General features: G+C 38.9%; 1 protein-coding gene across 4 annotated transcripts in view; it reads left to right on the forward strand.

Annotated features, from left to right (window-relative positions):
- Positions 1 to 248: 248 nt before the first annotated feature.
- Positions 249 to 14,048, forward strand: part of LOC311138062 (homeodomain-interacting protein kinase 1-like) — a 63,910-nt gene continuing 50,110 nt past the window's right edge. Inside the window, exons 1-4 of one of the 4 annotated variants that reach the window (XM_084172714.1) lie at positions 249 to 1,051; positions 4,163 to 4,893; positions 6,985 to 7,176; positions 12,013 to 12,194. In XM_084172714.1, coding sequence (XP_084028840.1) covers positions 4,165 to 4,893; positions 6,985 to 7,176; positions 12,013 to 12,194 — 1,103 coding nt within the window. In that variant the 5' untranslated portion in view covers positions 249 to 1,051; positions 4,163 to 4,164. Of the gene's footprint in view, positions 1,052 to 4,097; positions 4,894 to 6,984; positions 7,177 to 12,012; positions 12,195 to 14,048 lie in introns of all 4 variants that reach the window. The other 3 variants (XM_084172712.1, XM_084172711.1, XM_084172713.1) reach the window with 3 other exon arrangements.

A 14,048-nucleotide genomic window follows, 5' to 3' on the forward strand; every position in this document is an offset into this window, starting at 1 on the left:
CGCTTGTTTCCATGGTGCTAGAACCAGAACGCTTGTTTCCATGGTGCAGGAGTCTTCCTATATTTACGGTACAGTCAATTCCAAGTTTAGGAGCTGATTATGCCAGAGAGGAAGAGACGAAGCGAGAGGATATACTCCGCCCAAAACCTTTTTTTTGTATGGAGGTCGAATAATTTTAGGTTTATTTGATCGAATAGATGTTTCATAATGTTTAGGCTGTTACAAATGTACTGATATTAGTGCATGCACGTGGCATTCTGGCAACTTTGAGGAAAAACTACTTAGTTGTGCCTGTTGTTCACACACTATCTGCCCTCTCATTGGCTAGAATGGTCCGACCGCATCGCGCATGCCTTTAATCATTGAGGACATGTCTATTGTTAGAGCGGTTACTCGGCTATCTTGTCAATATAATAGGGAATATTGGCCTATGCGGAGTCACCAGAAAACGCTTAACACACGGGATACAGCTGAGCTTTTTATAACCAAATCTCAATGTTTTATCTGTGGATACAGTGTTCTCAACCTGACGTCCGTTACCCCTGACAAACGGAAGTAGGAACTCCGCTCATGCGTCTTTTTTGTGTGTGCTTTTTTATGCTAACCCTAGCCAAATCATTAACTCTTTTCCAAACCTTAACCCAATTATCATTACTTGCCAGGAGAAATAAATTCGGACAAAGTGTTGATCCCTTCTAGCCATGGCCGTCTTTCTACGCCTGCTACGTTAGATTTGCAGCTGATAAATGACGTGGTTTGTTCCGGTAGCTTTTGAAGGAAGTGTTTTTAATGTAAAGAAAATACGTTTTGTTATGTAACTACTTTTGATTTCATTTTTATTACAACCGATTGGACTGTTTCCGAGCAGAACCGCTCTCGACTTGTGTGTGCCTACTAACGTCTGTGTCGTTGGACAACAATGAAGGCCTAGCTAGTTTTAACGGTAGTTTATCGCTCCTAACTATCTACATCTGGATAATCTGCTCTCTTATGTGGGATTTCAACCCGTTACTGTACTGATCTTCGACATTACACTGTGAAATAAAATCAGGTATGTTTGATAGTTTGTTTGAAACGCAATGATTTCGTAGAGGGGTCCGAGTGGGATGTTATTGACGTTTCTAGCTAGCTAGCTAACTTGTTACAGTAGGCGTGTAGTGGGATAGATTGGTAGCTAAACCAGCTAACTAGCTGTCAACAATGTGTCATTAATGACCGCTCGTCTTGGCTATCTCTGATTTACTTTCCTACATTTGAACGATTATAACTATATTGTAGGGCAGGAAGGGAAATGGAAGCTAGCTACTATTAAATAGATGATCTCATAATATGGAAGTGAAATGTTGATCTAACTGTATATCGCTCAGGATAAGAGGCTAGCATCTGCTAAATGACAAAAATGTAAATGCAAAAATCATGTCCACCAAAAGAGTATCACACTATTTGATTAGCTAGACAAGCTAGCTTGACATTTGCCTCAGGAAAGCCCACTGTCTTGTCCTAAACATTGCAATGGTCAAGCTGTATGGACAGCCGTTTTGGATGGAGAAGATCCTTGTCTTTTGTTGTGGCTATCATAGATGGCTAGCCCAGAGGTATATGCAGCATGTTTACTATGTTGATACGTGCAGGTATCTTGAGGACACTAGCTAGCTGTTTTTAAACAACAATACAGACATGAGATCAGGGGTGTGGCAGGTACACCTGGAGAGCTTGACACCCCTTGACTTGTTCCACATTTTGTTGTGTTATAAAGTCGGATTAAGATTGATTTGATTGTAAAAAAAAATGTCAACGATCTACACAAACTACTCTAATGTCAAAGTGGAAGAACAATTCTAACATTTGTAAAAGATTAATGAAAAATAAAACACTAATATATCTTGATTAGAAAAGTATTCAAACCCCCTGAGTCAATACATGTTAGAATCACCTTTGGCAGCGATTACATCTGTGAGTCTTTCTGGGTAAGTCTCTAAGAGCTTTCCACACCTGGATTGTGCAACATTTGCCCATCATTCTTTTCAACAAGTTGGTTGTTGATCATTGCTTGACAACCATTTTCAGGTCTTGTCATAGATTTTCAAGCAGTCAAAACTGCAACTCTGCCACATTCACTGTCTTCTTGGTAAGCAGCTCCAGTGTAGGTTTGGCATTGTGTTTTAGGTTATTGTCCTGCTGAAAGGTGAATTCATCTCCCAGTGTCTGGTGGAAAGCAGACTGAACCAGGTTGTCCTTTAGGATTTTACCTGTGCTTAGCACCATCCAGTTTCCTTTTCTTCCTGAAAAACTCACCAGTCCATTTGTTTTTTGTTTTACTTTTCCCCCCCCAATTTCGTGATATCCAATTGGTAGTTACAGTCTTGTCCCATCGCTGCGACACCCGTATGGACTTGGGAGAGGAGGCGTAGGCAAGACCATAAGCATATAGGTAAACTGGGATAATACTAAAGAGTTAATCAGGGTGATTTTTCCTCAAATTGACAGGTATTTACCTTTCCATGGTAGCAAGATCTTATCTATTTTTGCTACCTGCCTCTGTCAGGTACGATGGGGAGCGTTACTGAACAGCTATTTTCAGGTCTCTCCAGAGATGTTTGATCGGGTTCAAGTCCGGGCTCTGGCTGGGCCACTCAAGGACATTCAGAGACTTGTCCCGAAGCCACTCCTGCGTTGTCTTGGCTGTGTGCTTAGGATCGTTGTCCTGTTGGAAGGTGAACCTTCGCCCCAGTCTGAGGTCCTGAGCGCTCTGGAGCAGGTTTTCATCAAGGATCTCTCTGTACTTTGCTCCGTTCATCTTTCCCTCAATCCTGACTAGTCTCTCAGTCCCTGCCACTGAAAAACATCCCCACAGCATGATGCTATCACAACCATGCTTCACCGTAGGGATGGTGACAGGTTTCCTCCAGACGTGATTTGCTTTGGCACATTTTTTGCCGTATTACTTCAGTGCAATCTGGTTTAACGAGTTGGTCTTTATGTGTTCACCTTAAATAGTGTTAAATATATGCTACAGGCTATGCAGAGCCATGGCCGTGTCCGCTCGGTTCTACCAGCTGTAGTTACATAGACCCAATGACATTTTTTATTTTATTTTTATTTAACCAGGTAAGCCAGTTGAGAACAAGTTCTCATTTACAACTGCGACCTGGCCAAGATAAAGCAAAGTAGTGCGATTAAAAACAACAACACAGAGTTACATATGGGGTAAAAAAAACATAAAGTAAAAAAATACAACAGAAAATATATATACAGTGTGTGCAAATGTAGCAAGTTATGGAGGTAAGGCAATAAATAGGCTATAGTGCAAAATAATTACAATTAGTATTAACACTGGAATGCTAGATGTGCAAGAGATTATGTGCAAATAGAGATACTGGGGTGCAAAAGAGCAAAATAAATAACAATATAGGGATGAGGTAGTTGGGTGGGCTAATTTCAGATGGGCTGTGTACAGGTGCAGTGATCGGTAAGCTGCTCTGACAACTGATGCTTAAAGTTAGTGAGGGAGATAAGAGTCTCCAGCTTCAGAGATTTTTGTAGTTCGTTCCAGTCATTGGCAGCAGAGAACTGGAAGGAATGGCGGCCAAAGGAGGTGTTGGCTTTGGGGATGACCAGTGAGATATACCTGCTGGAGCGCATACTACGGGTGGGTGTTGCTATGGTGACCAATGAGCTAAGATAAGGCGGGGATTTGCCTAGCAGTGATTTATAGATGGCCTGAAGCCAGTGGGTTTGACGACGAACATGTAGTGAGGACCAGCCAACAAGAGCGTACAGGTCACAGTGGTGGGTAGTATATGGGGCTTTGGAGACAAAACGGATGGCACTGTGATAAACTACATCCAATTTACTGAGTAGAGTGACAATCAAACAGGACCCGACCCGGACCCGAGGGAAAAGTTAGAATGTTGGGCCCAAACCAGTTCGGTGTACACCTGTGAAAACCTCTAATACGCTCTGTATATTTCTAATGAACATTCTGGAACATGCAAGACTTTCATCAAGGCTTGACATTGTAAAAGCTGTACAAGATATGTCCCATTGATAGATCTCTCTTTCTTTCCGTCTCTCTGTCCTTCTCTCTCTCTCACCAGTCACAATCATTCCCTCTTTCCCCTTCCTTAATTCCCACCACCTCTCTCTTCTCCCTCCCTCCCAGGTATGTCGTCCCAGCTCCAGGTGTTCTCTCCTCTTTCCATCTCCTCCAGCGCCTTCTGCCGCGTCAAGAAGATGAAGGTAGAGAGCTGTGTTTGGGAGGTGCCCTCTGATGCCCCCTATGGTTCCGTGGGGGGCCAGCAGGGGGTAGGGGGTTACTCCTTCGCCCCTGCAGTAGGCGTGGCCGTGCCCCCCTTCGCCCCCTCTGCATTAGTGTTCCCTCCCACCCCAGGCTCCCGAGGCCAGGTGGTGGTCCGGGCGGCCGACAGCACAGGCAGCCTCCCCCGAGGCTCCAGCCGCCGCCTCAACGACCACTGCACACACACCGAGACGACTGCGACAGGCTCGGGGAAACGACGACAGGGCCAGAAGAGGAAGAATAAGGAAGTTGAAGCGAGTGGCAGTGGTAGTGTTCAGATCCTGGAGGAGCTCTCTGCCCCTCCACCCGTCTTCTCCACGCGGACAGGGGGTGGAGGAGGAGGAGGGGGAACGGGCCAGTCCATCCCCAACTCGGCCCCCAACACCAAGAGCTCCAGCTCCAACGGAGAGGGGGACTACCAGCTGGTTCAGCATGAGATCCTGTGTTCAGTCTCCTGTAGTTATGAGGTGTTGGAGTTCCTTGGGAGGGGGACCTTCGGTCAGGTGGCCAAGTGCTGGAAGAGGGGAACCAATGAGATCGTGGCCATCAAGATCCTCAAGAACCACCCCTCATACGCACGACAGGGCCAGATCGAGGTGGGTTCAATTTTTTCGGTCTGTCGTCATTGATTTGATTGGTGATGTTTATTAGCCTGGAATCCAAACTGATATGCACTGTTTCACCTTCATGGTTTTGTGAAGTGAGACTCACTATGGGGAAACGAAGCACTTCAGCTTGGACACCAGGCTAGATGTTTATTGCCTTTCAAGAGGACTTTCTCCATAGACCTTCAACCCCTCCTGTCAATGAAATGCAAGTGTTTGACTAGCCCAATAATAGATAGGACTTACCCATGTACAGTTGAAGTCGGAAGTTTACATACACCTTAGCCAAATACATTTAAACTCAGTTTTTCACAATTCCTGACATTTAATCCTAGTAAAAATTCCCTGTTTTAGGTCAGAATAATAGTAGAGAGAATGATTTATTTCAGCTTTTATTTCTTTCATCACATTCCCAGTGGGTCAGAAGTTTACATACACTCAATTAGTATTTGGTAGCATTGCCTTTAAATTGTTTAACTTGGGTCAAACGTTTCGGGTAGCCTTCCACAAGCTTCCCACAATAAGTTGGGTGAATTTTGGCCCATTCCTCCTGACAGAGCTGGTGTAACTGAGTCAGGTTTCTAGGCCTCCTTGCTCACACACGCTTTTTCAGTTCTGCCCACACATTTTCTATAGGATTGAGGTCAGGGCTTTGTGATGGCTACTCCAATACCTTGACTTTGTTGTCCTTAAGCCATTTTGCCACAACTTTGGAAGTATGCTTGGGGTCATTGTCCATTTGGAAGACCCATTTGCGACCAAGCTTTAACTTTCTGACTGATGTCTTGAGATGTTGCAGTGCACCAGTCCCTCCTGCAGCAAAGCACCCCCACAGCATGATGCTGCCACCCCCGTGCTTCACGGTTGGGATGGTGTTCTTCGTCTTGCAAGCACCCCCTTTTTCCTCCAAACGTAACGATGGTCATTATGGCCAAACAGTTATATTTTTGTTTCATCAGACCAGAGGACATTTCTCCAAAAAGTACGATATTTGTCCCCATGTGCAGTTGCAAACCGTAGTCTGGCTTTTTTATGGCGGTTTTGGAGCAGAGGCTTCTTCCTTGCTGAGCGGCCTTTCAGGTTATGTTGATATAGGACTTATTTTACTGTGGCTATAGATACTTTTGTACCTGTTTACTCCAGCATCTTCACAAGGTCCTTTGCTGTTGTTCTGGGATTTATTTGCACTTTTCACACCAAAGTAAGTTCATCTCTAGGAGACAGAACGCGTCTCCTTCCTGAGCGGTATGACGGCTGCGTGGTCCCATGGTGTTTATACTTGCGTACTATTGTTTGTACAGATGAACGTGGTACCTTCAGGCGTTTGGAAATTGCTCCCAAGGATGAACCAGACTTGTGGAGGTCTACAATTTCTTTTCTGAGGTCTTGGCTGATTTCTTTTGATTTTTCCATGATGTCAAGCAAAGAGGCACTGAGTTTGAAGGTAGGCCTTGAAATACATCCACAGGTACACCTCCAATTGACTCAAATTATGTCAATTAGCCTATCAGAAGCTTCTAAAGCCATAACATCATTTTCTGGAATTTTCCAAGCTGTTTAAAGGCACAGTCAACTTAGTGGATGTAAACTTCTGACCCACTGGAATTGGGATACAGTGAATTATAAGTTAAATAATCTGTCTGTAAACAATTGTTGGAAAAATTACTTGTGTCATACACAAAGTAGATGTCCTAACCGACTTGCCAAAACTATAGTTTGTTAACAAGAAATTTGTGGAGCGGTTGAAAAACGAGTTTTAATGACTCCAACCTAAGTGTATGTCAACTTCCGACTTCAACTGTACAGTGTGTTGTGGGTTGTCAATGTTTTCTCACCAACACACACTCTTTATTTTCCTTCAAGCTAAAAGTCTGGTAATCCATAGATCGTCTATGGGGGACTATCCAAATAAAGTGTGACTGAAATTCTCACCGTAGACCAGGCATGGAGATCTATCCCTAACATACACACCTCCTGCTTGTTGCCAGGAGCGAGACTAGTTCTAGAAAAGACAACACTGGAGAAAACAAGTGTAGCGGAGTACGTTGAGCTGTGTCAACGTTTCCCACCGTCTGTTCCCAGGTGGGCATCCTGAACCGCCTGAGTGCGGAGAACGCCGATGAGTTTAACTTTGTGCGTTCCTACGAGTGTTTCCAACACAAAGGACACACCTGCCTGGTGTTTGAGATGCTGGAGCAGAACCTGTATGACTTCCTGAAGCACAGCAAGTTCAGCCCCCTGCCATTACGACACATCAGACCCATACTGCAACAGGTGACAAAACAGTACAACTTTATTGATCCATTATAGAGACACTATAGAAATGTGTGGAAGAAAGATGATCATGATGTTATGGTTGAACCTGATTTGGCAGTCTGTTTACCTGGTAGGCCTACACATTCTAAAAGTTGAGTTGTATTACACTGTTATTTACATTTTACATTTACATTTTAGTCATTTAGCAGACACTCTTATCCAGAGCGACTTACAGTTAGTGAGTGCATACATTTTCATACTGCCCCCCCGTGGGAATCGAACCCACAAACCTGGCGTTGCAAACACCATGCTCTACCAACTGAGCTACACAGGACTTTCCAATGTTTACACTGTTATTATTACACTTATTATTCCACTGTTATTATTACGTTGTTATTATTACGTTGTTGTTATTACACTACTGTTATTACACTGTTATTATTACACTGTTATTACACTTATTATTACACTGTTATTACACTGTTATTATTACACTGTTATTATTATACATATTATTACACTGTTTGTACACTATTACACTTATTACATTTATTACACTGTTATTATTACACTTATTATTACATTGTTATTATTACACTTATTATTACATTGTTATTATTACACTTATTACATTGTTATTATTACACTTATTACACTGTTATATTACGCTGTTATTATTACGTTGTTGTTATTACTTTGTTATTACACTACTGTTATTACACTGTTATTATTACACTGTTATTACACTGTTTGTACACTATTACACTTATTACATTTATTACACTGTTATTATTACATCGATATTATTACACTTATTACACTTTTATTATTACACTTATTACACTGTTATATTACGCTGTTATTATTACACATATTATTATGCTGTTATTATTACACTTATTACACTGATATTATTATGCTGTTATTATTACACAGTTATTATTATAATGATATCACTGTTATTACACTGTTATTATTACACTGTCATTACATTTATTACACTGATATTATTACACTTGTTATTACACTTATTACACTGCTATTATTACACTTATTACATTGTTATTATTACACTTATTACACTGTTATATTACGCTGTTATTATTACACATATTACACTTATTACATTTATTATTGTACTTATTATGACTGTTATTATTACTGTTATTATTACACTTATTATTACGCTGTTATTATTACTGTTATTATTATAATGATATCACACTGTTATCACACTTATTATTACACTGTTATTACATTTAATACACTTATTATTACACTGTTATTATTACACTGTTATTATTACACTGTTATTATTACACTTATTACACTGTTATTACACGTATTATACTGTTATACTACGCTGTTATTATTACACATATTATTATGCTGTTAGTATTACACTATTATGCTGTTATTATTACACTTATTACACTGTTACTATTACACTGTTATTACACTTATTATTACACTTGTTATTACACGGTTATTACACTTATTATTACACTTATTACATTTTTGTTTTTACATGTATTATACTGTTATATTACGCTGTTATTATTACATATATTATTATGCTGTTATTATTACACTTATTACACTGTTATTATTACACTGTTATATTTACTGTTATTACACTGTTATTACATTATTACACTTATTACACCTATTACGCTGTTATTATTACACTGTTATTACACTTATTACACTGTTATTACACTGTTATTATTACACTGTTATTACACGGTTATTATTACACTGTTATTACACTGTTATTACACTGTTATTATTACACTTATTACACTGTTACATTACACTGTTATTACACTTATTATTACACTTGTTATTACACGGTTATTACACTTATTATTACACTTATTAAATTTTTGTTATTACATGTATTATACTGTTATATTACGCTGTTATTATTACATATATTATTATGCTGTTATTATTACACTTATTACACTGTTATTATTACACTGTTATATTTACTGTTATTACACTGTTATTACATTATTACACTTATTACACCTATTACACTGTTATTATTACACTGTTATTATTACACTGTTATTATTACACTGTTATTATTACACTGATTACACTGTTATTATTACACTGTCATTACATTTATTACACTGATATTATTACACTTGTTATTACACTTATTACACTGCTATTATTACACTTATTACATTGTTATTATTACACTTATTACACTGTTATATTACGCTGTTATTATTACACATATTACACTTATTACATTTATTATTGTACTTATTATGACTGTTATTATGACTGTTATTATTACACTTATTATTACGCTGTTATTATTACTGTTATTATTATAATGATATCACACTGTTATCACACTTATTACACTGTTATTACATTTAATACACTTATTATCACACTGTTATTATTACACTGTTATTATTACACTTATTACACTGTTATTACACGTATTATACTGTTATACTACGCTGTTATTATTACACATATTATTATGCTGTTAGTATTACAATATTATGCTGTTATTATTACACTTATTACACTGTTACTATTACACTGTTATTACACTTATTACACTTGTTATTACACGGTTATTACACTTATTATTACACTTATTACATTTTTGTTATTACATGTATTATACTGTTATATTACGCTGTTATTATTACATATATTATTATGCTGTTATTATTACACTTATTACACTGTTATTATTACACTGTTATATTTACTGTTATTACACTGTTATTACATTATTACACTTATTACACCTATTACACTGTTATTATTACACTGTTATTACACTTATTACACTGTTATTATTACACTGTTATTATTACACTGTTATTATTACACTGTTATTACACTTTTATTATTACACTGTTATTACATTGTTACTATTACACTGTTATTACACTTATTATTACACTTGTTATTACACGGTTATTACACTTATTATTACACTTATTACACTGTTATTATTACACTGTTATTATTACTGTTATTATTACACTGTTATTACACTGTTATTACACTGTTATTATTACACTGTTATTACACTGTTACTATTACACTGTTATTACACTTATTATTACACTTGTTATTACACGGTTATTACACTTATTATTACACTTATTACATTTTTGTTATTACATGTATTATACTGTTATATTACGCTGTTATTATTACATATATTATTATGCTGTTATTATTACACTTATTACACTGTTATTATTACACTGTTATTATTACACTGTTATTACACTGTTATTACATTATTACACTTATTACACCTATTACACTGTTATTATTACACTGTTATTACACTGTTATTATTACACTGTTATTACACTGTTATTATTACACTGTTATTATTACACTGTTATTACACTGTTATTATTACACTGTTATTACACTGTTATTACACTGTTATTATTACACTGATTACACTGTTATTATGACACTTATTATTACACTGTTATTATTATGCTGTTATTACACTTATTACACTGTTAATATTACACTTATTACACTGTTATTACACTGTTACAACGTCTCCTGAGTGGCGCAGTGGTCTAAGGCACTGCATCGGAACCTGGTTCGAATCCAGGCTCTGTCGTAGCCGGCCGCGACCGGGAGACTCATGGGCGGCGCACAATTGGCCCAGCGTCGTCCAGGGTAGGGGAGGGAATGGCCGGCAGGGATGTAGCTCAGTTGATAGAGCATGTCGTTTGCAACGCCAGGGTTGTGGGTTCGATTCCCACGGGGGGCCAGTATAAAAAAAAAAAATGTATTCACTAACTGTAAGTCGCTCTGGATAAGAGCGTCTGCTAAATGACTAAAAATGTTAATTACACTGTTATTATTATACTGATATTACACTGTTATTATTACACTGTTATTACACTGTTATTATTATAATGATATCACACTGTTATTACACATTATTACGCTGTTATTACACTGTTACACTATTACACTGTTGTACACTATTACACTTATTGCATTTAGTACACTATTATTACACTGGTATTATTACACTTATTACACTGTTTTTACACGTATTATACTGTTATAATAATAATAATAATAATATAATATGCCATTTAGCAGACGCTTTTATCCAAAGCGACTTACAGTCATGCGTGCATACATTTTTATTTTATTTTTGTGTATGGGTGGTCCCGGGGATCGAACCCACTACCTTGGCGTTACAAGCGCCGTGCTCTACCAGCTGAGCTACAGAGGACCACATTACATTATATTACACTGTTATTATTATACATATTATTATGCTGTTATTATTACAGTTATTACACTTGATATTACACTAATTATTACTGCTGTTATTACACTATTATTTCACTTATTATTACTATTATTACACTGATATTACACTGTTTGTACACTTACATTTATTACACTATTATTACACAAATTATTACGCTTGTTATTACGCTGTTATTATTCCACTTATACTTACACTCATTATTACACTTATTACACTGTTATTATTACCAAACTAAACCCTAAACTAAACATTGACAAAACAGTTTCATGGTAACCTACTCTGACTGTGTGCTGTTGATAGTAGTTGTCTGTTTTGCCCCGAAGTGAGTTCTGTCTCCCTTACTTTTTATGTATCATAGAAAATGATTTCTTGAAAAGAGTGGGAACCGTGCTCCATTTACATTGGGTTGATGTCAATGAGAGACTAATGCTTTTGAAACCTTGCCTGTTCATAGCCTGCAGTGCGAACACCTTTTGAAACCTTGCCCGTTCATAGCCTGCAGTGCGAACACCTTTTGAAACCCTGCATTACCTTAATTTGACCACTAGGTGGCGACAGCGCTAATGAAGCTGAAGTCTCTGGGTCTGATCCATGCTGACCTGAAGCCAGAGAACATCATGCTGGTGGATCCACTCAGACAGCCCTACAGGGTCAAGGTCATCGACTTCGGCTCAGCCTCCCACGTCTCCAAGGCTGTCTGTTCCACGTACCTCCAGTCACGATACTACAGGTTTGTGTGTGTGTGTGTGTGTGTGTGTGTGGCCAGTCACGTCTCCAAGGCTGTCTGCTTAACGTTCCCCCTAGTCATGATACTGCAGTTAGATATGCCTGTTTTTACACCTGAGACTAGGGGTTTCCCTGTGCAGGTGAGTGTTTGAGTGATACAACATGGTTTACCACTGTAAACAAGCACCTGAGGGACAGTGCATTCGGAAAGTATTCAGACCCCTTGACTTTTCCAAATTTTGTTACGTTACAGCCTTATTCTAAAATTGATTAAATCGTCCCCCCCCCCCCTCATCACGTTACAATAACCCATAATGACAAAGTAAAAACAGATTTTTAGAAATCTTTGCACATTTATAAAAAAGTACAATAAATGAAATATGACACTTACATAAGTATTCAGACCCTTTACTCAGTACTTTGTTGAAGCACCTTTGGCAGCGATTACAGCCTCGAGTCTTCTTGGGTATGACACTACAAGCTTGGCACACCTGTATTTGGGGAGTTTCTCACATTCTTCTCTGCAGATCCTCTCAAGCTGTGTCAGGTTGGATGGGGAGTGTCGCTGCACAGCTATTTTCAGGTCTCTCCAGAGATGTTTGATCGGGTTCAAGTCCGGGCTCTGGCTGGGCCACTCAAGGACATTCAGAGACTTGCCCCGAAGCCACTCCTGTGTTGTCTTGGCTGTGTGCTTAGGGTTGTTGTCCTGTTGGAAGCTGAACCTTCGCCCCAGTCTGAGGTCCTGAGAACTCTGGAGCAGGTTTTCATCAAGGATCTCTCTGTACTTTGCTCCGTTCATCTTTCCCTCGATCCTGACTAGTCTCCCAGTCCCTGAAAAACATCACCACAGCATGATGCTGCCACCACCATGTTTCACCGTAGGGATGGTGCCAGGTTTCCTCCAGACGTGACGCTTGGCATTCAGGCCAAAGAGTTCAAACTTGGTTTCATCAGACCAGAGAATCTTGTTTCTCATGGTCTGAGAATCCTTTAGGTGCCTTTTGGCAAACTCCAAGCGGGCTGTCATGTGCCTTTTACTGAGGAGTCGATTCCGTCTGGCCACTCTACCATAAAGGCCTGATTGGTGGAGTGCTGCAGAGATGGTTGTCCTTTTGGAAGGTTCTCCCATCTCCACAGAGGAACTGGGAGCTCTACGGACAATTCCTGGCTTGGTTTTTGCTCTGACATGCACTGTCAACAGTGGGACCTTATAAAGTCAGGTGTGTGCCTTTCCAAGTCATGTCCAATCAATTAAATGTACCAAAGGTGGACTCCAATCAAGTTGTAGAAACCTCTCAAGGAAGATCACTGGAAACAGGATGCACCTGAGCTCAATTTTGAGTCTCATAGCAAAGGGTCTGGATACTTATGTAAATACAGTGGGGGAAAAAAGTATTTAGTCAGCCACCAATTGTGCAAGTTCTCCCACTTAAAAAGATGAGAGAGGCCTGTAATTTTCATCATAGGTACACGTCAACTATGACAGACAAATTGAGAAAAAAAAATCCAGAAAATCACATTGTAGGATTTTTAATGAATTTATTTGCAAATTATGGTGGAAAATAAGTATTTGGTCACCTACAAACAAGCAAGATTTCTGGCTCTCACAGACCTGTAACTTCTTCTTTAAGAGGCTCCTCTGTCCTCCACTCGTTACCGGTATTAATGGCACCTGTTTGAGCTTGTTATCAGTATAAAAGACACCTGTCCACAACCTCAAACAGTCACACTCCAAACTCCACTATGGCCAAGACCAAAGAGCTGTCAAAGGGCACCAGAAACAAAATTGTAGACCTGCACCAGGCTGGGAAGACTGAATCTGCAATAGGTAAGCAGCTTGGTTTGAAGAAATCAACTG

The sequence above is a fragment of the Coregonus lavaretus genome, assembly GCF_964263955.1.
Source record: "Coregonus lavaretus genome assembly, chromosome: 12".
In the NCBI taxonomy this organism is placed as follows: Eukaryota; Metazoa; Chordata; class Actinopteri; order Salmoniformes; family Salmonidae; genus Coregonus; species Coregonus lavaretus.